The sequence below is a fragment of the Perissodus microlepis genome, chromosome 15, assembly GCF_051167445.1.
Source record: "Perissodus microlepis isolate ML-2025 ecotype Zambia chromosome 15, ASM5116744v1, whole genome shotgun sequence".
Lineage (NCBI taxonomy): Eukaryota > Metazoa > Chordata > Actinopteri > Cichliformes > Cichlidae > Perissodus > Perissodus microlepis.
In genome coordinates this window covers 21087962-21111924 of record NC_140475.1, presented here as the reverse complement: position 1 = coordinate 21111924, position 23963 = coordinate 21087962, and the positions used below count along the sequence as shown (strand labels likewise).

Below are 23963 nucleotides of genomic sequence, written 5' to 3'. Positions count from 1 at the left end.
ATTCTTGTGGATCAGATTTATTTATAAAAGATGGACATAGTCCAGTGGCTCAATCCTGCATTAATGGTCAGCAGATGTGGAATCCTGTAGTTATGGTTTACATTTGATTTATGTGACGTTTTTCTGGTGAGTGTAGATTCCCAATTACTAGTTTGAAGTTTTGTTTGTTCTGGTTCTATTTAAAGTAAAATAGACATTAGATAGTCACTGTGTGTTTTATGGTGCGGTTGTCTTGTGCTCAACAAGCCCCAAAAACAAAATGATATGCCTCAAAAAGCTGAATTTAGGTCTCCAAAATAGCTTAGTTGACCTTTTATATACAAGCTGTGGTTTGAAAAAAGAAGCAATAAAGATGCATAATGATATGATGGGATCAATAAATAGTTTATGAAGTTGAACCCTTACAAAAAAGACAAGTAAATAAGCAATCAATACGCAATCTAGTATTATCCAGACTAGCTGACTTTGGGGGTTACATATATATTTACGTTCATTCATATGCTAAAATTTCTGTGCTTATTCTTGACAGAGAGAATTCTGCTGAGAGCATGTTTGACATTTCCTGCTGTAGAGTTTCCCCCCTATAGGCCACTGTGCGGTGTAATTCACTGTGACAGTAAATCATCTCACCACTGTGGGACGTCAACTGACTCAAAGACATTTATACTATGGAAGACAAATAGCAGCGAGTTAAGGCAGCAGGCTGTCACTGCAGGAAGGCACAACCCTGCCAATCATAAATTAATTATTAGTGAGTTATAAATGGTCTGACAGTAACAGGGTGCATTTAAAAATGAACTCACTCTTTGGTTAATTCCCATATAGCAGGAAATAAAAACTTTTTATGACACTTTTTTAGCCTATAAAGCACTGTTAGTGTTATGCGTGTTATACTATAAAATCAGTATGCACAAATGCATTTTTATTTAATGTGCGGACGCTGCCATTCTGGCTGGTTTTCTTTTTTATGAAGTATTAAAACAAAAATTATAACACAGGTTAACTAGTAAAAAAATAATACTGTATACTGTATGATAAAAGATTGCATATAGAACATAATGAACATAATGAAACTTGCAAGTAACATTTTATTTTTTCATTTTAGCATTTTGAATTATTTACAAAAACACACTGGTTATGTTACAGACACAGAAACATATGGTGTTTTCTGCATGAATCCAATGTCTTATAAAGTATTTTTAACTTTGTGTGAACAAAATAATAAACATAGAAATTAGAGGACTCCTGGAAATCAAACCTGAGGTGAAGATTGACCTGAAGCGTTTTTTGCAGATTTTATTCATACTCACAATTTGCCTCATAGCATGAGACAAAATAACAGATAGACTGTTGCATCAGACTTTACACAAGTAGGTCGGAATATTTTAACATCAACATAAACCGTTACAGTTAATATTTCACTGCACTTCACGGTTGACACTCTAAAGCTTTCAGCACAGTTGGCGACACAGTTATGCTAATCACCTCCTGTTCTTTGTTCTTGTAGGTCTCAGTCGGTGGTGGAACCGGGAGTCCTGAAGCGACCAGACAAAGTCAAGAGCGAAGAAGACAACATGCAGCCGCTGCTTTCGCTGGACTAAACCGTGCAGTCACAGCTCAAAAGCATACTCAAATCAATATTTACACACACAAATACACTGACTTACTGTGCACAAGCAACACGCGCCCTGAAAAACACCTTCCTCCAGGAAATGCTGCTGCTGCTACTGTTGGATTCACGTTTTTCTCCAAATCATGGAAAAGCAAGCAGCAAGAGATGAGAAGGACGTTTCCTCAGACTTAAGGGCATCCTAAGAGCTACTGATGGTGTTCTATATATTTATTTATTTAGTTATTTGTCAAGTGCCAATTCCAGAAACTGTAAATTAACGTCTTTAAACAATCCAGTATGGAGCAGGGAAGAGACGCTCAAGAGAGTGAGTTGTGAAAGTATAGAGTGTTTACTGCACTTGTACAGGATACAGATGATGAAGAATGTGGAAAACTGATCATGAAACTTCAAAGAGGGCTTGGGGCCAGAGCTCTTGAGCTACAGTTTTTCCTTTTTTTGTACAGTAATTTGAGGAAAAATGCCCCATATGGGCAAGAAGCACGGCTCAGGATCTGCAGCAGTGATGGCGATCAGCTTGTTTAACCTCCTGGACCCAAACTGGCAAACAGGCAGTGGGTTTACTGGGAGTTTACTGGGTGTTCACTGGGGGTTTGGCATCTTTCCTGTGAAAACAATGGCCGAACTCTTGGTTCTCACTCCAGTTATCTCTTGGAAAAGCAAACCCCCCTTTACGGTAAGAGTTGGCTCTATGTATCATTTGTTTTTTTGTTTTGTTTTTCCTTTTAGTCATTCTCTCGCTTGTTTCTGACCCATATGTCACAGAGCACAGCGCTGTCTTCTGCCATTAGGGATAACACAAAGCTGCTGTCTCTTATTTTTAACATAGACTCACATAATTACATATTTGTTTGGGAGACCAAAGATGTATTTTCTGAATTTCGATGGACAAATAAATGAGGTAAAACTTTGTAGAAGCAGGGAAAGGCCAAGTGTATTATCTTCTCCTGTGACGTTGTGACACATTTGTTGGATGTAATGGCATTAACAAGCTTCTGAAAACATATTCCCATCATTTTAACAGGGTATGCATATTAGTATTATAAGATATTTAGAGATTAAAGCATCACATTGGTATGTTTTTTCAGAAATCACATTTACGTTATACGTTATTGTTGACCGATTATTTTCTCCTGTATACAACAAAGGCAGACTTTTTCCTTTTTTAAATGATCCCAGGCTGCCATTCACAGTTTTTAAATCCATTTGAACTTATTATTAGTATTTTATAAGGCATTTAAAAACCAGCTATTTGTAGTTTGACACCCTATAATTACCAGATTAATCTGAAGAATTAAAATGCCCACATCACTGTTTGATGAGAAAATTATTCCATTACCACTGTCAGGAAGTGCACATTTTATCCTTTTTGTGTTAAGTGTTTGGTTTGCAGCATCTTTAAGGATACCCTCTGAAGCATGAGAGTGCTGTTAGAACATCCTGACAGCACCTGAATGCACCGAGACATTTTCAATGAGGTAATTGGTTAACTTCAATAATTTAACAATTCAGCTGATAATGACACGCAGTGATTAATAATTTATTAAATCCTGGATTAAAGTTAATTGTCTTGTTAGAATGGCTGCAGTTATTTTCTGTACAGGGCAGTTAAAAGGCTTGTATTAAGTCCTATTTCTGAAGTGGTAACAGAGACTGCACTTGACATTTTAAAAGGATATTAAGGCAAACAAATTATTAATGACTAAAGTCAAAACCATCCCTATAAACAGATATCTGTATAATAATATGCATGAAACCATTCCTTGTTTCCAACGGATAATCACATTTGAGTTTGTATGCAGCCAGGTAAAAAGTCAGTCAAGCAATCAACTGTATTCTGATGATAATTTCTCTATTATTAGATGTCTTATTTCAAAGATTCAGTTCAGCAGTCTAGCTCATAGGTTCACCAACTGTAGTCAAAGTAATACCAGCTGTCTGCTGCATTTGAACCCTTTAACATCCTGAAGCTCTGTCCAGCAAAAAAAACCAAATTCCCCCATGTGATGTTCCGCTTGTTTTACTTTTGCCTCTTTCACTTTATTTATTCCATCCTTTGTGTTTTTTAGATGGAGAAGGCTAACTATAGATACCAGGTAATAACGATAACATAGTGCACTCAAAATTATGATGTTTGAAGTGATCCTCCTAAAAAGAATCAGTTTAAACGCTGATGATGTCATTATTACAGGGAGTGCAGAATTATTAGGCAAGTTGTATTTTTGAGGAATAATTATATTATTGAACAACAACCATGTTCTCAATGAACCCAAAAAACTCATTAATAGCAAAGCTGAATGTTTTTGGAAGTAGTTTTTAGTTTTAGCTATTTTAGGGGGATATCTGTGTGTGCAGGTGACTATTACTGTGCATAATTATTAGGCAACTTAACAAAAAACAAATATATACCCATTCCAATTATTTATTTTTACCAGTGAAACCAATATAACATCTCCACATTCACAAATATACATTTCTGACATTCAAAAACAAAACAAAAACAAATCAGCGACCAATATAGCCACCTTTCTTTGCAAGGACACTCAAAAGCCTGCCATCCATGGATTCTGTCAGTGTTTTGATCTGTTCACCATCAACATTGCGTGCAGCAGCAACCACAGCCTCCCAGACACTGTTCAGAGAGGTGTACTGTTTTCCCTCCTTGTAAATCTCACATTTGATGATGGACCACAGGTTCTCAATGGGGTTCAGATCAGGTGAACAAGGAGGCCATGTCATTAGTTTTTCTTCTTTTATACCCTTTCTTGCCAGCCACGCTGTGGAGTACTTGGACGCGTGTGATGGAGCATTGTCCTGCATGAAAATCATGTTTTTCTTGAAGGATGCAGACTTCTTCCTGTACCACTGCTTGAAGAAGGTGCCTTCCAGAAACTGGCAGTAGGACTGGGAGTTGAGCTTGACTCCATCCTCAACCCGAAAAGGCCCCACAAGCTCATCTTTGATGATACCAGCCCAAACCAGTACTCCACCTCCACCTTGCTGGCGTCTGAGTCGGACTGGAGCTCTCTGCCCTTTACCAATCCAGCCACGGGCCCATCCATCTGGCCCATCAAGACTCACTCTCATTTCATCAGTCCATAAAACCTTAGAAAAACCAGTCTTGAGATATTTCTTGGCCCAGTCTTGACGTTTCAGCTTGTGTGTCTTGTTCAGTGGTTGTCATTTTTCAGCCTTTCTTACCTTGGCCATGTCTCTGAGTATTGCACACCTTGTGCTTTTGGGCACTCCAGTGATGTTGCAGCTCTGAAATATGGCCAAACTGGTGGCAAGTGGCATCTTGGCAGCTGCACGCTTGACTTTTCTCAGTTCATGGGCAGTTATTTTGCGCCTTGGTTTTTCCACACGCTTCTTGCGACCCTGTTGACTATTTTGAATGAAATGCTTGATTGTTCGATGATCACGCTTCAGAAGCTTTGCAATTTTGAGACTGCTGCATCCCTCTGCAAGATATCTCACTATTTTTGACTTTTCTGAGCCTGTCAAGTCCTTCTTTTGACCCATTTTGCCAAAGGAAAGGACGTTGCCTAATAATTATGCACACCTGATATAGGGTGTTGATGTCATTAGACCACACCCCTTCTCATTACAGCGATGCACATCACCTAATATGCTTAATTGGTAGTAGGCTTTCGAGCCTATACAGCTTGGAGTAAGACAACATGCATGAAGAGGATGATGTGGACAAAATACTCATTTGCCTAATAATTCTGCACTCCCTGTATATGTATGGCACAGTCAGCGTTTACTCAAGTTAAGAGAAAAGTGTAACTTTCAAGTGCAACATTTTATACTAAATTATAAGATTAATTACTTTAGCAGTCAGAAAATTGGGAACTGTCCTTTAGAAAATAGTATTTAAACTGATACAGTTTGTTAAGTTATGTGGAATTTCTCCATGCATGTAGCCCTGAAGCAGTTTGACATACTTTAGTTTAGGTTCTTCCACATCAACTATTCACCACGGGCACACGAAGTGCAAAGGTGTGACAACCAAATGTTAAGAAGGTGGAGAGCACAGCGGGAAGGAAATACGCGCCTCTGATGGGCAGAGCAGCAGAGTGAGGCTGGCAAACAGACAGCCGAGCAGATCACAGAATAAAGGCCGGCAGGCAGGGGAGCGTGAGGTGGCCCGCTGCAACGAGAGCAGACAGCTGGAATGTTAAACTATCACACCAGCGCACACGACATGTCAGCCCCGCTTACCGCAGCTCAGAGGCTCTACAGGCTGTATCCTGTGCAAAGTCGAGTCAGACTTGTTCTTAATGGTTTCTCCTTCGGCTCAGTGTGATCTGTGTGCTTCCACTGAGGTTTAACATCAAACACAGAGAGATAATAATCTGGCAGTGTGATGATGATACTGTGTTTTTACTGAATATGTGATCAGCCTGATCCTCTAAGAGCAGACAGTAGCTACAGAAACAGTCTGAATAGGCTGTCATGACACCTAGTATTGTATGATTAAGTCCATTGTAGGGTTTGATTAAATTTTTATTATAAATTCAACCTTTGCTGCATCTACTGCTCGAACTTTGTGTTCAAGGAGTAAATTATTTATTTTCAGAAAGAGGCACATAATATAGAGTTCAGACCAAACCTAGATTTCCACAAGATGTGCAGGTGTATGATATATCTGTACAAGAATTTTGCCATTTGTACAATTACTCATTATGACAAAATCCATAAAATATACAATTGGTTCAATATTTTTTTCATGCAACTAAAATGCTGTGGAGCTTATTTGGAACCAAGCCGATTAGTCATCATATGCTAAATGCATTCATTATTTTATTATATAACTGACCTTGGATCTGTTATTAATAATCCACTCATACTGCTGCCAATACATAGTCATCCTAGTACGTCAAACGTTGTCTTTTTGTCTGTGCTGTTGCACAAATACCTAAAAGCTGCCCTCTGACGTTGGTAGCTCGACACATCGGCTGTGGCAGAATGAGACATGAACAGACAGTGGTCCTGTTTTTGCAGAGCAGCAGATAGACAGTGGTGGAGTGACTCACCCAGGAGACCGCTGTCCACATTTTATTTTGCTTCGTTTGCACTCACTTTTTACGTTAATAGGCTGGTTAGGTTTAGGCATCTCAAACTCCTTTTTTAGTCCAGTTGGCTAACACGATATCTTGATTTGTTTTTAAATATGCCATTTGCAACAGTAAGCCTGGACATGTAGGTAATCCATATAAATCTGATGAAAAGAGGTATTTTAGAAGCACCCATACATAACCACTTGGGTGTGACAGACCTGTCTCAGTAGCTGTTGTATTATGGCACAGGTGGCAACGAACACCGTGTGCATAACTGTGAGACTTCAGCTGCTTTCTCAAAATGGCAATATTTGATGCCCAAGGAAGTAGAAAGGAGTATCTCTCCTGACATGCCATAAAACCAACATCAGTATTTCCTCTTTTGTAGATGGAGACAACTTAAATGAGTATATTTTGTTGTGTGATGTAATTGTCTTAGTTTGTCACCAAGTAAAACTACTAAGAAAACCACAAACAGTACAAGGCTTCTAGAAAACTGGCTGATGTAATTGTTTTAGCATCAGTATTTGGTTTAATTATAATGCTGATATTTGTAGACAGAAAACAAGATCTTTGATTTTCCTTTAATAATCCGCTTGTAGTCCTACTGACCAATCATGTTAAAGGCTTGTGCTGGACAGTGGAGAACAAACACATACTCTTAACTACAAGCTCTAAACCATAGGCAATTATTTGACATTAATTCAGGTTGTTACTTGCTTTTTAAAAATTCACATTTAACTGTGTTTTTAAAAAATCACAGGGAACAGTCAGATATTGACCAGTGTCCCCAAAGGCTGTCTTCAGGTGATAGTCGATAGATTCCCAGATTGATTCTGATGTCGCTGACAGCGGTAGTGCTTTTGCAGCCACAGTTCTTAGTTCAAATGCCCCTGTGTTCTCTTTCCTGAGAAACAAACATTGTTGTCAATATATTTCTCCCATTTTAAATATGATTGTGGAATAAATACAGCAAAAGACAAAGGTCATCATCATTTATTTCTCATGTATTGCAAAATTTGAAGGTTGACATACCTGCTAATTTGTCTTTTTAAGCTATAACTGACCAATCACTGTTCAGGGGATGGATTAATGAGAAGATCAGTTCTCTGTAAAACCCAGTTTAGTCAGCTACAACTAAGTTTTTCTGCAACTGCTGCTTGCTGTGTTTTTGTTTCTGAGAGTAAATACAACTCAAGTTCAATCTAGACATTTTTATTAACAACAGCTAAAAAACATTTTTAAAATGATCATAATCATCTCTTCAACATTGAACTCTATTAAAAGGAAACTGCTTTTGATACACTACAATGATTGCATCATTAAAAGTCATTTTAAGGGAAGAAACATAATATGTGTTATTTGAACTCCTTTTGTGAAGGCAGCACTCTTTCTTTACAGGATTTTAGTGCCAAAGGTCCCTGTGACTTCTCGGTGCTTATGACTGTGACAAAAAGGGTAATAGGGATGAAAATTATAGAAGATTGCACTGGCATCATTATCTGAACCTGCACACCGTCGTATTTCCTTCAGAAAACTCCAGATATGCTATCAGCCTTAATCACAAAATGGCGCTGAAGCAGTAAAGCGGCAGCACAGAATCAGACATGTGAGATGAAAAGGATTAGGTAAGCGCTGCCTACCACAACTTCTGACTGACAGCCGTGCTTCTGTGATTACTTTATCCAAATTCACCTGCAGAATAATTGCAAATACAAATTTAAAAGTACATTTCATTCATGTGAGATTTATTTGCAGTCAACCCAGGTTAAGCCTAAATGTTTTGCAGCAATCTTTGAAAACATCAAAGCATCAAAGATTGGGGGGAAAATGTGATCCACTTAAATATCATGCTTTGTGTTACAGACCACAAGTCACAGGGGAGGGTTACCACATACCTGCTTGGCAGCAACTTCATTCATCAGTGACATCTTTTGATGTTTCTGATGAGTCGTTGGTTAATAATTAGGATTAATACATAAGGCATGGTCCGTGTACCATGTATGCTGATAATAATAATTCTGACAGCGGAAGGCCTCACTGTACTTTGTTGTTGCATGTTGATTTGTTCAGCTTGTTCAATACAAACACCCACTTTCACACAGTTAATTACTAGCAATGTAATCACATCAACTCCTGCTGTTTTTCATCTTTAACAGGAATATAATGGTGTGTAAGTGCCAGTGTAGCTAAACAAACTAAACAGTAAGTCAGAGGACGGGGTTAATATTCAACTAAATAACTCCAAGAGTCTCCGAGACTAAAATGGTTATCCTGCAAGAAGCAAATCACAAAACTATGGATGGTGCGCCATTATTAATTCATTTACTGGTTTATTTTAGTCTTTCTCACAAATTTACCTGGTTTACTTCCCTGCCTGGGTTCATTCTTAAGTATAGAGTTCAGCACACTTCATCACAGCAGCATTTCACAAATGTGTCCTTTTCTGATGTTTGTTGTCAGTGCTGGAATTAGTGCACTACTAATGAGGTAAAAGTCTAGATTTGTTATCAGTATCAGTGCAGATGTCAAAGAACAAACCTGAACTGTATTTTCAGACCATTTATACTTAGAGTATAAATGGTCACAATAGTTACTTGAGTAGACCAACTTCTGGCTGTCGTGAGGATTTTTCCAAGAGCACTTTGCAAGTTTAAAATTATCAGTCACACTTCAAACAACAAAGTCTAATCACCTTTTGTTCACACTACAATAGAAAGCTGTTGTCATCGAGTGTTTTGGTTGCTGGTTTTGTTCGCTAGATGTTGTGGATATATTTTTCACAGTTGTAAAACTCATGCAGTAGAACAGAGCCAATACAGTCTGAATAAGAGATTCAGGAGAAAATGTAAAGATTACTACCATAAACGGACACACACACACACACACACATGGTCACTCACACAGCCACTGTAGATGCTTCCAGTTGTTAGGATAAAAAGTTTACATGAACTAAACATCTGTATACTGCTTGAATATAGCTAAACTGTATCTCACTCAGAGCGTCCTGCAGGTTCACTGATTATTTTTAAGGTTAATGTTGGTATCAGAGGTTGTTTTGTTCAGTTGTAAATCTAAATAGAATGAAATGAGACACAGTGTTTTATTACAGATATACTTTATCGGGTGATGCTTTGTGCTTTACCACACATGCAAGACTTTTTCTTTTCCCTTGTCAGTATTTTATTAAAATTGCTATCTATCTTGTTTATTACACAGATTGTTGTATGAAGTGTATACAGAAATATGAGTTTAAGATCTGTTCTTATTTAAGAAATTCAGCATTTCGAATGTTATTTCTGTGTTATTGTAATGTCATTCCTACTGATTCTTGGATCAAAGTATTGCTGGGCACATTCAGACACCAGCTATAACAGATGTAACAGTATATCAGGCTTTGGGCTTTTAAAAAAATCATCCCGGAAGCACTCATGGAGGTCCTCAAATGTTTGTAATTTTATCTGTCATTTTAATAAATCTGAAGTAAGCAATCTTAAAAAAACAAAACAAAGCAAAAGCCAAATGCTGCTTTTCTCCCATGCAACATATCATTTCATGACACGCAAAAAAGAGAGACATGAATGGGACATCTGTGAATTCATTTCCAGTCTTTTTTTTTAACTACAGAGAAGCCCAAATCTGCAACATGAGTTCATTTGTTCTTCATTTAATTTTGAGTAGCTTAACTAATCATAATTAATGCCGTATTTGCGCACCACTGAGCATGGAACGAGCTCTGCAGGAGTTACAGATGTATCTGCAGTTTTCAAGTGACTTTGCAGTTTGAAGCAGGGTGAATCACAGCTCAGATTGCAGCACTTTATCAGCTCTTTGACACCTGAACTTTTCTTTTTTTTTTAAAAAAAAAATGATTGCTTTCTTTACTGAACAAACACAATGATAATCTATAGCCAGCATCAGTTTGAAAAAAATTCACACCAAACAAAAAGCTGCTTTTGTTTATAGTAGCTCCAAAGTGTCACATTTATATTTGTCTTTTCACCAAAGTAAATAAAAAAGATAAAATTTTCACTTCAGTCAGAGTGACTGAAATCACCATCCAGGGACCATTAAAGGGAAATGCGTCTTAAGGGTTAATGTGCTGATAAATCCCAGCAATAAGATTTTGCTCGGTGTAAAGTTAACAGCTTTTCTCAGCCAAAAAGCCACACAGAAAACAGGCACCTGCAAAACTAGTGTTGACTTCTGTAAATGATTTAGTTTCTATAGTTTTCATCCACAGTTAGCATATATAATTCTGACACAATGCGGATATTAGGGGTAGATTTAGTTTAGTTGGCTGTTGAGAAATTCTCCATTCATGCACAACAACAAAAGCAAAAGGGGACAATAAGCTTGAAATGGGACATTTGTGATTATCTACCCCTGCACGCAGATCTAACAGGTTTTTGTCTTTTGTAATTTTCCACCTGCTTCATGTACTTTATCATTTATTTAACAGGTTTGTTTATATTTCAGTGTAATTTTATTTTAACAAAGCAATTCCAGTCTTTAGAAATGCACTTTCTGATCTTCCTCAACTAAAACCCAGATTTGCATTGGGGAAAAGCAGCAAGAAAGCCAACAGATCAACATTTCACATGTTGATGTGCGTGCTCTTTAACATTCTTTAACAGATGAAAATACAAATTTGAAAATGTTCCTTTTAAAAGCAGGACCACACTTTGTGACCTTACTGCATGCAGCTATCACTTTCCTATGAATACAGTAATCATCCAATGTTGACTTCCACGATGGCTCCCTGTGTGATTAGAAGCATATTTGATATGAAAATACAAAGCTTCCATACTTTGAGTGGCATTTTTCAAATTTAGGACAAAGTATGTAAAACAATGAAAATGCAAATCATGCCTGTTTGGCAGGTAGTAGAAGACAGGACATTGCCATCACTCATAGAAATGGTTTTGGTGTACTGTTGGCCTTCATTTGGTTCAGACAATTGAGTCTAAATGGCTTGAAAAATGTGTCTAGTTTCAGTAATGTACATTAAATGTTCTCTGCTTTGTGTGCCTCTCTGTTTGACAGGCATCGTAAGCCATGTTGATTAGCATAACTTTGTTTTCCAAGATAACGGACGTGTAAAACTGGCAGAAGTCGCAGCACGTGTACTGTATAGATTGGGTTAATTAAATATCCACATGAAGAGTTTTGTTCCAAAGTGAAGAGATAAAAATCACATTATCTCTGCATATAGCATCATAACGTCTAGTGTGGAAAAAGTTAAACAAATCAGTCAATTTTTAACAGATGTAATAATCAAGTTTCAAGATGAAATTCCTGTTCTTTTGAAATGAAACTCTCCATCACGAGCTTCGTCAGTGTGCTGTGGACTTCGTAATGATTTATGGACCAGCAATGTTTATTCTCCACTGACTTTGACTAATGTTTGAGTTCTCTCTGCCAAAGCCACTTCTTCCATTAGAAATCCAATGTATTGTTTCTTATATTTAAGTATTTGTGCATTGAAGAATTCAACATTAAATGACATTTTTTTAAATGACTGATAATTGAAAATGAATGCATACCTTTCAATTTATTTGATTTTCCTACCAATGTTATTTGATTGTATAGTTACAGTAGGAGCTGTAGGGAGACCAAACTACAAATGAATTGTGAAGTTATTATGGAAAGCCAGTATATTATAGGAGCAAAACGCTGTTCAGTTAGCAGGTGTTAAATGTATTAATGTCCTCAAAGACAATTTGCTGAAATGTAAAATGATCAAAATAAACATGGACACACGCAGATCCTTTCCCTGGTTACTTTTCTGTTGTTTCTGTCTGTTTAAGTTTGACCTCTAAGAATATCACAGCATTTGAGCAGATGTCGCCATGCTTGTTGAAGCTACAGGAAATCAGTAATCAAGATCAATTTCCTCTGAGTGAGTCTGAGGACAAAGAGGCCACACTTTCAAAAGAAGTGTCCTCACTAAAGTAAAACAGTACTTCAAAAGACTTTCGTTTGACTCCTGTGCTCCTTTAAGTCGATATGAGCACAGTACAGTACAGCTTACCCATTCTTCTGCTCTGGTACCATGTATTGCCAGCTGGTCTGTTACTGGCCTCAAACATATCCGTGGCAGATTCATACTGCATCCCCGCCCGCTCTTTGGCTGTTATGAGATCCCCTTTTAATGCCATAAGGCCCCAAAACCAGTTGTAATGGTTTGTTTATCCACACCAAGGAAAGCAGTGATAATTGGAAAGTCATGTATTTACTGCCATGACTTACTGTATCTATTTCAGTTTGCCCATGAAATTTTATGCTGTATTTTTCAAAACATTCATTCTCATGATCTTTGTAGCAAATGTAAAGGCTAAAGGACTTTGCACACTGGACAGGTAACCTATTATTATTGCAGCTGTTCACACCAACCATATACGTTTTTGAAGACAAATTTGCGACATGTATTGCGACAGCTGATTTTTCGCATGTGAATAAACAGATCTGACCAGTCAGATTGTGACTAGCTCAAAATGTGCACCAGTACTGAATATACAATGATATGGAAATAATACTATTTTACCTGTTAATAGACTCTGAAATTACCTGCTTCCCTAGGTGTTGTCCCAATTCTGCCAACAAGAGCTCAAACGACACTGACATCCTGAAATAAGAAGTGGGTAGATCAATCCAGATATCGATAGTATCGATACCTATCCTGGTATCGGTATTGGATCAATTCTAGCGTGATGGGGTGGATACCTTTTTCTGTTCTCTAAGTTTATTATGTGACCCACTAATGTGTGTTGGATAATTTATTTTCTAAATGAAAAGATGTTCTTTCTTATGTTGATTGTCACATTTATTTTATATATAGCCTAAATTTGACTCTTGTAAGCCCACAGGTTTCCATTTGTGTAACTTCAAATCCTGATAGAACAGAATAAGCTAGAGCAATCATTTTTTGCATATGAAAATGGAGGATTTTTACTTGCATATCGTGCATTCAACTTGTCTCAGGTAGCAGTGTCCTTCCACTAATGGCTTTTACAAAAATGATGTAAAAAGCGCATCCAACAACAAAAACATTATCCAGAAATACACTTTGCCAAACTGATCTGATCTGTTCATAGGACTTCTTACTTTGGAATAAAGTTCATCACGCTGTCAGCAGGAACTATCCGCCATTACCTGTAGAAACAGGGAGTGAAGTCATTTTTCATGGGAACTGCAGTTTTTCCCCTCAAAGGCCAATCAAAGGTCCATTAGAGGTATTGGAAGTCATGTTTGACTTTGTGCCTTTCTGTTTAGTTCATAGGACACTTAGTAGTTTGATTGCACTGTTGGAAACACAAACAGTTTGACTCAACTGTTGTTTTTTTAATTCTTACATTGTATTTTTTTTATTCCTGTTTTGATTTTGGTATCATTCCAGTATTTTAATTATTATCTCTTGTATTTTAATTCTGGTTACGGTTTAATAATTATGGAGTTTTTGCTGACTGTTTAGGTGATTTACTCATCCAGTCCTGGGTTTGAATTGGCTTTTCCTCTGTTTCTGTTTATCAGTTTATTTCTCATGTGTTCAGCTCCTCAGTGTTAACGTTTACAGTCTCATATTTCTGCTTGTATGCTTTTATCCACCAGTGTGTCTCTCTCTTCACATTTGGTGTGACCCTTTTTGTGTGTCCAGTTTTTTTGTTTGTTTGTTGTTGTTGTTTTTAGTTTTGTCACATTTTACTTTGTTGGATTTCTTTTCTTTTTTTTTTGTAGTGTCTTGTTTTAGATTTTCCTGTCTACTAATTTTTTAGATCACTTCTCACTGAGCCTTGTTCCACTTTCATTTCTAATTCCCAGTCAGTGTGTATAAATAACCCTTTCTTTTCCAGACTTTATCAGCTTTAAACTAACTTTAAACTCAGAAAATAAAAAGATTCATCATGTACTTAGAACTCACAGAACACATTAACACTGTGCTTCTTAGCAGGATTAATTAATATGTAAGCAGAGGTAGTTTAGTGCTTGTTATTTATTGATAGGATGGAGACTATGAGTTGTTGTAGGGTGGGATACACCCTACAACAACTAAATACATCACAGACCATCAGTATAACAGTGTTTCTTTCTATACAAATTATTCCATATATAGCAAAGAGAGAGAGAGAGAGAGAGAGAGAGAGAGATGCCCCCTCATGGATATCTTCAAAAGTTTATTCAGGTTTTGACACAAAAACTGCATAGTGGTAAAAGTTTCCTACATAAGCACAGCAGACTCAGTGTTGTCCCTCCAATGATATTATAGCTTGAAATGTCAGTTATGACACTTAACTGGCTTCTGGAAAGTGACCGAGTGAATTAAACACATCTGCTTTATAGTACATGCAGCAGGTAGTTCATACTTTCTCTTAATGAAACATCATTTTCATACATCTTTGATAAAGCACAAAAAAACATCTTTAATTTAAAACAGTTTTTTGACCAAACGTGTTAACTAATTTATTATTATCTTTGAGAACTAATGGAGTGACAAGTTTCATGATGATAAGAAATTAACTATTATCTACAGTATTTGTACAGCACCAGAGTGGCTGCTTTTTGTGACACTGCAGTCTTACTTGTGTGTTACAAAAAAGCAGCCTTGAATTTAAATAAATGACATTATCATGCAGAAAATATTACAATTTGTTAACAAAATATATACTTCCAAAACAAAACAACCTCAAACTGTATGTTTTGGAATTAGACTTTTTTAAAGAGTGTTAAACTGCACTCCAATCCCAGATGAAGCATCTACAAGAAACCCAACTATTTTTTATTCTGCTTGGAGATCGCAGATTGTCTGTGGTTTCAGATAACTACAAACCAATAAAAGAATGAAAGACAAATATGACAGCAACACATCATAGTGAAATACAGTGAAGCAAAAGTGTAAGTGTTGCACTACAGCTTTTCAGAAAAAAAAACATGCATAAGATCAAGCAGATCACTTGCTTTTAACAACATCATCCAAACGCATGTACTTAAAACATAATCAGGGATGTAGAGTAGTCAAGTTGAACTCAGCCTTACACCTGTAGGCTCACATGAATATGTATGAAGAACCTGGAGTTACATTAGATAGAGCCCTGATGTTTTTGTGTGTTCCTTCTGGTTTGTTTTCTTGTATGAGATCACAATTTAGCTCACGTTAAATTACAGTTAATAACACTTTAAAACATAATTACAGCACATAGCCACAGTTTATGCTGTAATTACTGTTCATTTTATATGTTTTGATGACCTTCAGAACACTGAGGCACAAGCAGACTACTGCTGAAATGCCCTTCTGGAATATGATTAATCAAAACACCAGTAAAAACCACATTTTAAGGTAATAACTTACTCCAACTAACACTTACAACACCTACAGTCAGTTGCAGCAGTACATAATGTCAGATCTCATTAGGCTTCCTTACCACTTCAGGACTGCTTGACCTCACCCCTGGAGGGTAATACTGAAACCTCAGGGATACACTTCACTTCAGACTTGTTTATAAAATGAGAGTTTACAAAAAACCTTACATTCAATGTTCTGTTAAACTCAGGAATAAAGAAAAATGAAATGAAATAAACTAAATAAAAACAAACAAAAAGTCCAGAAACCAGAATTATGGACTTTCACCTAAAAGGGGCAGGTCCTTCCTTAATGTTGCAACACACTAGTTTTAGTCAAAATGGCCACTGTGCAATCTTTGGCAACAAATTATTGGCAAAACAAGTGATGAAAATTTTCAGTTCATATCAGTAAACATCACTTTATTTAGAACTAACTCTTAAAAAAGAACAAAAAAATATTATAATTATGTTATAAAACTGAAGTATGACTCTTTTTAGTTTGCAAAATTTAAACAGAAGTTTTCAAGTAACTTTCTCTAAACTCACCTCTAAATTCAATGTCGCCAAATACAGTTTAAGGCTTTTAAAAAAAAGAAAAAGTTACAATACAGTTAGGAATAGTAGGTACAATGGTGAGTCGGCCCTGCGGTTGATATCTCATAGCCAAGGGGTCTGAAAATAATTTGCATTAAATTGTATAATCTGTGCCGCATCATTAAAAGTGCATTTTAATGAAAGGTAACAATTTCACAGTTTAAAAAAGTATGAATATATATTGAGTCCCCAAGGTTTTCTTTGGGTTAATAGAGAGTCTGATATCAATATGGTGCATTGAGTCATTTTGGTAGAAACTCTGTAACTACACTCAAGGACAGCAGAAATGTTCTGCTGCATAGTTTGGCATATTAGCTAGATGACTAGCAAGCTAGCAAGCTAGCATAGGGAAATATCTGAATCAGTCCATGACAACAAGTAACACAAAGATCAAAGCATCTTAACTGCTTTAAATGTGGATTATGAGGGGAACGTTCGAAAACTTTCACCCCTCTAAGAGGTCCCTGGCCCTCATAAGTTCAAGAACCTCTGGTTGAGCCCCACTTCACTGCCATACCTCAAAAAAAACCCTTTTTAATAATTGATGTAGCTCAATCCACACGGTCATAATATGGTAAAAATGCAACAATATGTCAAAAGCATTTTTAAAACATGAACTAGCTATTAAAAACTAGTAGATTTGTCTGTCTTTAGGAACTCACTCTGTTAAAAGGTGAATGTGACACCACAATATGGGCAAGGGTGGGTCATATCCCAGGATTAAGCCCAGCGTAAAAACACCTTTTTTGGTTCTTTGCATCAAGTTTTCATTCAGTAAGACGGCAACAGCAATCACTGGTGATGCTCAGCAACAGTTTGGCGGCGTCAACAAGGCAGCCATGTTGCTATAAGGCACAAAACCAGAGCTATGAATGACTGAGGTAAAAAGAAATATGACAAGATCAGACTTAATAAATAAGCTGATGATTAACACAAATGACATTCATTCAGTGTAGCAGACATCACAGTGTCTCATGAGTTGGTCACATCAAAGTTGTCCCTGCCTCTGAACACGATGAGTTAAAGGAGCTGATACTTGTAAGTAATTAGAGGTCATCTGTGATAAAACACATAATTACAAGACATTTACTATCCAGGTATTGCACTTCATTTTTAAGATAAAAGCACAGCATTGCAATCTTTGGCTTTAAAAGAAAAACAAATCAAAAAGAGGTTTTCTGAATTTATTACACCTAATGAGGCGCCACAAAAACATTTTGCTGCATACTCATTTCCTTTATGGCCAATAAACCACCACCGGGAAGCCCATAGTCCCACATAAGCTGCTTCAAGTTACACAGAGAACCTAGACTATTTAATAATTATTGTATATACACAAGAAAATGTTTTTTTTTAAATTATATCCCCTTTTTCTTACTTAGCTATATGTTTCATTTAAATATGTTTCTTAATTGGATCCAAATTTAATTTTGGAGCTTCGGTATGTGCAATGAGACTGCATTGCATTATTGAGTTTGTATTCATAGAGATATACAAATCTTTTCAGTGCCTCTTGAATGTTAGCAAATATCTATTTTTTCAGATTCTTCTATATTTTATTCATCTACTATGCCATTTCTGGTTACCCTAGTATCTCCAATACACCACTTTGATTGGAGTCAGTTAAAGTTAAAATGTGGCATGTAACATATTGAAATGAACCTCTACAAAAACAAACAAACAAAAAAAAACATTAGCAGTGAAAGGTAAATGGCCAGCAGTTTCATGCTAGATGTGTTCTTAATATGTCAAGAAATATGTGTCCATCAATCACAGCATGCGTCTACGATTGATGAGGCTGATGGATGTTCAGTGACAGGGATGCTGCTCGGATCAATGTGGGAGCTCCTGAGATTTGACCCTCCAACATTTGGATTCTGTTCTATTGCAGATGCAGCAAAGCAGCAGAAACAAACACGGGGCATGGTTACAGCAACTGAAAATACAGTTATTTATATAGAAAACTGGAAAAAATATTGTTCAAATAAATCTTATTTTGTGAAATGTATTTGCATGGGTTTGATACCATTAACATATAACAATTCAATGTAATATATTTTCCTGTTGCAAATAATCTTAGACTTTGAAAATAAACCATTCAAAGCTGTTTAAGACAATAAAAGCTTGTCTTAATAGAGTATAAGTGTTTGCTTGGATATAAACTAAACTGCCTTAAATTAAATAAATTACTGTTAAATCTGATAACGGGCATCATAGAGAAAGCAACACAAAAGTCAGCTTTTTATAATACATCCTAAGTTGTGACCCATTTATCCCATTCTAAATTAAAAACATGCATTATGTACATTATAAATACTATTTATAATTAAAAGAATATTCACAAGATGGCATTTTTCTTACTGAACATAGACATAGTAGAGCAGCATAAGCAGAGGGTAAAATGGGCAATATTAACAGCAACCCCAGGAGCTCAACCACTAAAAGAATATTTCAATAAATTAAAGACAAGGTAAGTCTGTCCACTTTTTTTCTCTCTCTGTGATCATCCTCTTAATGTAAAGCTAGCACAGATTCAAACACCTCCCCCTGCTGGATGGAAAGATGCAGTGCTGTCAGATATAAAGAGAGGCTTCAGGTGGTCCTACTGCCCAGACGCCCTGGCTGCTCTCTGCTGCTCCAACATGGCTCTGAGTGCAGGAGACATCATGGTGGGGGACATGGCTGGAGTGAAAGGTCGTAAAGGGTACTGGGCATTTTTGCCAGGGACATAAATGCACTGAAAGAATCTCTGCCCTGTGAAGACAAGATGAGATGGAAAGAGGTTGCTTACAATAAGATCTGTGGATAGATTTGTACTGTGCATTTATACGATTACATGGTGTGTTCAAACCACACATAAAGCAAAGTTTCCAGACCAGAAATAGAGGCCAAGCTGTCATCACTGTTCGTGGGCGCTATATGATTTAAGTTCACTCTTATATAGGGACAGAACCAAAAAAAGACTAACTAGTAAACTCCTAAAATCTGTTTTTGTTTAAGAGGAAGCAGTTCTGGCGTTAGCGCTAAGGCGTTAACATTTCTGGGTTACAAAATGGTCCAAAAAAACCCACTGATGTGATGCACAAATTCACTTCACAGTGGGTTTGAACACAGCCTTAGCCGTCTTGATTAGAAACACCCACACCCACCTATATCCTTCTCCATATACAAATATTAATATCGGCCACTGTCAATGAAATAAGAACCTGAATAAATTTCACCAAGTCTTACCAGGTTTCTTCTTTTCTGTAATATTTTCTTCTTTCTTGGGATCTTCTGCATGCAATAAAAATAAAACTTAATGAGAATATGAGATTGTGTTTCACACTGAGAGAGAAAGAAAACAGAGGATAAGTTTCTACATGCATGAAAAAAGAGAAAGGATAAAAGACAGGCTGGGTTTCACTCTTTAAACACAGTGATGTTCTTTTGCTTGTTTCTGCTGCTTCAGTCTCTTGTTAAAGTCAAACTAAAATTAAAATTTAGTTGGAAAAGTGACCACTTGTCGCCACTTGTCATTTGCAAATAAAAATACATTTAAATGTAATTTTTCTGCAACAACCACATCACCCTGCATAATTGTTTAAACCTAATAAAAGCCACTCATCAGGTGTTGAAATAACACGCCTCAAGAGTGGTGCTCAACAAAGAGTAGCCTTGTTGCTGCTGAGTGTTGTAAAGGGAAAGCACCTTCTCATTCCCAGGATACCAAACACTGCTGTCCGCAACAAACCACTGGCCTCTCCATAATCTATCGAGAGACTAGTCTGTCACCTGAATAGCCATCGATGGGTAATTGTAAAGCACCCTTTGGTGTTACATGTAACTAGATATGCAGCATGTGCAGGTTTAATTTTGTGATGAGGCTTTTCATAAACCTAACCAAAAGGAGTTTAGTGACTCAAACAAAGCAAAATAAAAAAGTGACTGAAGAGTAAGTAAATCATCAACTAAAAAACAAATGTGACGGAAACCAAAGTTTATTGGCTGACGCACATCAGAGTTGTAGCTCTCTAAAAGGGGACCATTAACAGCATTTAACACCCTATAATAAGAATGAATTGCAGCAAGCTACACAGTAAACACGTCTATCAACATTGTATCTAGTTCATAGTGAACCACAGAACTTACAGACTTGTTGGTGAAATGTGACGTGAAAGTCACCATTCAGAGACACAGTTCACAGAAATAAAAACATTTGGCAAAGGCAAGTCTATGAACACCAGGAAGGATATTTAACTCACATTTTGTTTACTCATGTTGTTGCTTTAATTGCTATTTATAAGGTTGTTTTTCTTCTTGCTTTACTGTTAGTTGATGTTTGCATTAGAGTATCATGACTTTGTTAAGTTGTATAGTTATATTTAACTTAAACGTAACAGTGTGTACGTGCATTTACCTGCTAAATAAAATATAAGTAACTTAAATCAAATGAAATTCAATCCTCCAAAAGAGGTTGATTTCTTTTGGAATTCAGTCATGCATAAAACAAACCATACAACACAAATACTGGCTAGTATTGTCTGTATAAAACGATTCTGGTTTGCTTCTTTTAAGTGAAATAAAGAAACCAAAATCAAAGTAAACCTCTGAACTTCAGTCTGAACCAAAGAAACCAAACTATTTTTCATCACACCTGAAGAAACAGGCACTGTTGTGTCAGATGGTAGCAAAGTGTGAAGTTAAACAGGGCAGTGGGGGAGTGTTTGTAATCCACTGGATGATTCAATGGGAACGGAACACTAATAACCCAATTTAATGGGTTTTGGTTCACGGATTTAATCAATCCAGCTAAGTATAAAATTGTTGCCATATTCATCAAAGGCCATAATCTCTTTCAATAATTCAAGGCGGCTCAAAAGGCTTGTAATCTTGTCCCAATCAGCTCATCTCATTAAATTCTAATCACTTGTGATCCTAATGTCATTAAAGCCATCGTCCTTTCATACTGAATTATCCATTGGAAAGATGGTGAAAATTTACAGAATACCTCAGGCCTTACAGGAAGCTGTTTTCTCATTTTCTATTGACAACAAGCATATGATACACAACATGAATGACAGAAAACAAAACGATTCATAACACCACTGTGTTTCTTTGTAATACTTCAAAATGTTTATCCAGTAATTCAAGAAGCTTTATCAGTTCAGCTAACTGTAGCTTACACTGATGCTGGGAACTTAAATTTAAAGGCATTATGAGGAAAACAATTCTGAGAGTTAATTTATACATTTGTCGATTTAGCTATTGATCAGGATTGTGTGAGTGCGTGTGCTGATGTACAGACTCTTTTTGTGAAGGGACAGCTTATTCTAATTTCTATCACCCTCCTGAACATTATCATGGCTGCATGATGCAAAACAGCTCCCAACAATCTTTGCTGCCAACAATAAAATTAGCAATCTAAACTCATTCTGCCAGATATGGCAACATGTTTCAGGTATCATTGTATGAGGGAAAAAACATGCATATAGTAAAACAAGGAATTGAGATTGAAATACACTCCTGCTCCTTTTACCCAGAATTTCAAAAGTATACTGAAGAACAAAATGCTTTGATAGTAGAAAGCATTTTTCTAGTCTTTTATTTTTGTCTGCATTATTTTATTGTCTCCAACCCCTGACATGTAGCCATGTCTGCCTCTTCCTTGCGAGAAGAGAAAGCAAAATCCCTGATGCATTCAGTCAGATTGACAAGCAAGATGACAGAGAGGAGGGTGTTTACATTGCAGAAGTATTCATATTATTTTTTGCCTAGATGATGATAACTATCTGCCAGCTTTGAAAGAGCGCAGCTTCACATTTAGAACAAGCACAGCAAGGTAAGTACGGCTGATGAGGAGGACAATGGTGTCGATGCTACAGCTCCAAAACCACAGTGTCTAGATTTTACCAAAAACTGTCAGTGTGAGGGAAATTAACAAGCGTGTTGCTTAATACATTGTTGATATGGACTATTGAGTTGTCCATATCAACTCAGTAGGTAGGCTCGGCCCCTCTGAACAATATGATAAACTAAAACCAAAAATTAATTCTAAAGAACTCAAAAGTCTTAATTCCCACTAATGCTGTAACATAACAGATGACTTTTTTTTACTTGAAATAAAACTGGATTCTAACAAGTTAACCTTAAATGTATCCCAATACTGACTACCAGGAAATGTTACTGATGTCAGATACCTTACTAGCTCAGAGGTCGTATCAGTAACCAAAAGAGAACCAGGAATGTTTAAGTCTCTAATCAGCAGCACTGATAAAGCCTCTTGAATGAAGCACACTCCATTGAAATTAAACTTCTGGAAACACAAATAATTCGAATAAGTGTCAATACTCTCTATGGTGACTGGAGATTATTTACTGTGCATATAGAAAACTTTCATGCTCGAGTACTTACCAGTTTTTGATGCTTGTTTCTCTTTTTCTAAAATTTGCAAGTGGAGAAAGGAGCAGCTGAGCCTTGTGAAATATACACAGCACTCATTAGATTCACTTCTAATTCTGCTCTAAAGCCATACCTTGAGTCTCTTTGACAGATTTCTTTTCAGCCTTCTCTGCTTGGCCTGTGAGAGGAGAGACAGCCCTATTACAGCCTGCCAAATAACTCTCTGTAATTGTGGTGTAAATTCAATATTCTTGCAATATTATTCCCTTCTCGGTGTAATACAGCTTGACATGTCTCTAATTAGAACTTTATCATGCATAAAACAGCCCATTTTATTCACATAATCTGCATCTCAGAAAGGGGCGATTTTCCCTGAAAAATGCCAGCAGAGAACATGAGTATGTTTCAAACACATCTAATTTGCTGTAGATGGTTTTACAAGGGTACAAACATATACGCTTGCACCTTCTCTTCCTGTGTTTCACTTGATCAGTTTAGCTTCTGAGAAACATGGATGGATGTGAATACTAACAGTGAATGTGAACATTAGACTCTTTCAGAATGAGGCATGACTGCAGTTTGGAAATTCTTCATTTCCATCCTCTAATTAAAAGACATTTTTCAGAGGTGTTTTACTCTCGGCATGAATTCCACCATAGTTAATTTGCCTTCCAATTTATCAAAAGGGTATACATTCAGACTGGCTATAAGACTTTGTGGTTCAAATTTAAAGAACACAACTTTTACAGAGCTGAAAGTAAAGGCAAGAAAGACAGCTTGTTAGATTTTCCTGTTTTTAACAAGGTAACAAAGATGGCTTGAAACAGCTGAGGGCTACTTCAAGGATTTTTGTATGTATCTCAGTGGTCTCCAGAGACTAAAAGATGAAGCCTGCTGGCTTTTCAAATCCACTGTTTTTGTGAAACCAACAGTTTTGTGAAACCAAAAGGTCAAAG

At 36.7% G+C, this 23963-nt stretch overlaps 2 protein-coding genes across 4 annotated transcripts in view; one reads left to right on the top strand and one right to left on the bottom strand.

Annotated features, from left to right (window-relative positions):
• LOC146372127 (clavesin-2) overlaps window positions 1-23963 on the top strand; it is a 66982-nt gene that overhangs the window by 36511 nt on the left and 6508 nt on the right. For 2 of the 3 annotated variants that reach the window (XM_084952726.1, XM_084952725.1), the window contains one exon: window positions 1508-12459. In XM_084952726.1, the coding sequence (XP_084808852.1) occupies window positions 1508-1601 (94 nt within the window). In that variant the 3' untranslated portion in view covers window positions 1602-12459. Of the gene's footprint in view, window positions 1-1507; window positions 12460-23963 lie in introns of those variants that run through there. The other variant, XR_014802702.1, reaches the window with a different exon arrangement.
• The window catches only part of LOC146372126 (uncharacterized), a 30077-nt gene continuing 22926 nt past the window's right edge, over window positions 16813-23963 (bottom strand). The window contains exons 28-31 of the mRNA XM_084952714.1: window positions 23141-23185; window positions 23020-23046; window positions 19858-19902; window positions 16813-19380 (exon numbers count right to left, since the gene is read on the bottom strand). Of these exons, the coding sequence (XP_084808840.1) occupies window positions 19229-19380; window positions 19858-19902; window positions 23020-23046; window positions 23141-23185 (269 nt within the window). The 3' untranslated portion in view covers window positions 16813-19228. The remainder of the gene's footprint in view (window positions 19381-19857; window positions 19903-23019; window positions 23047-23140; window positions 23186-23963) is intronic.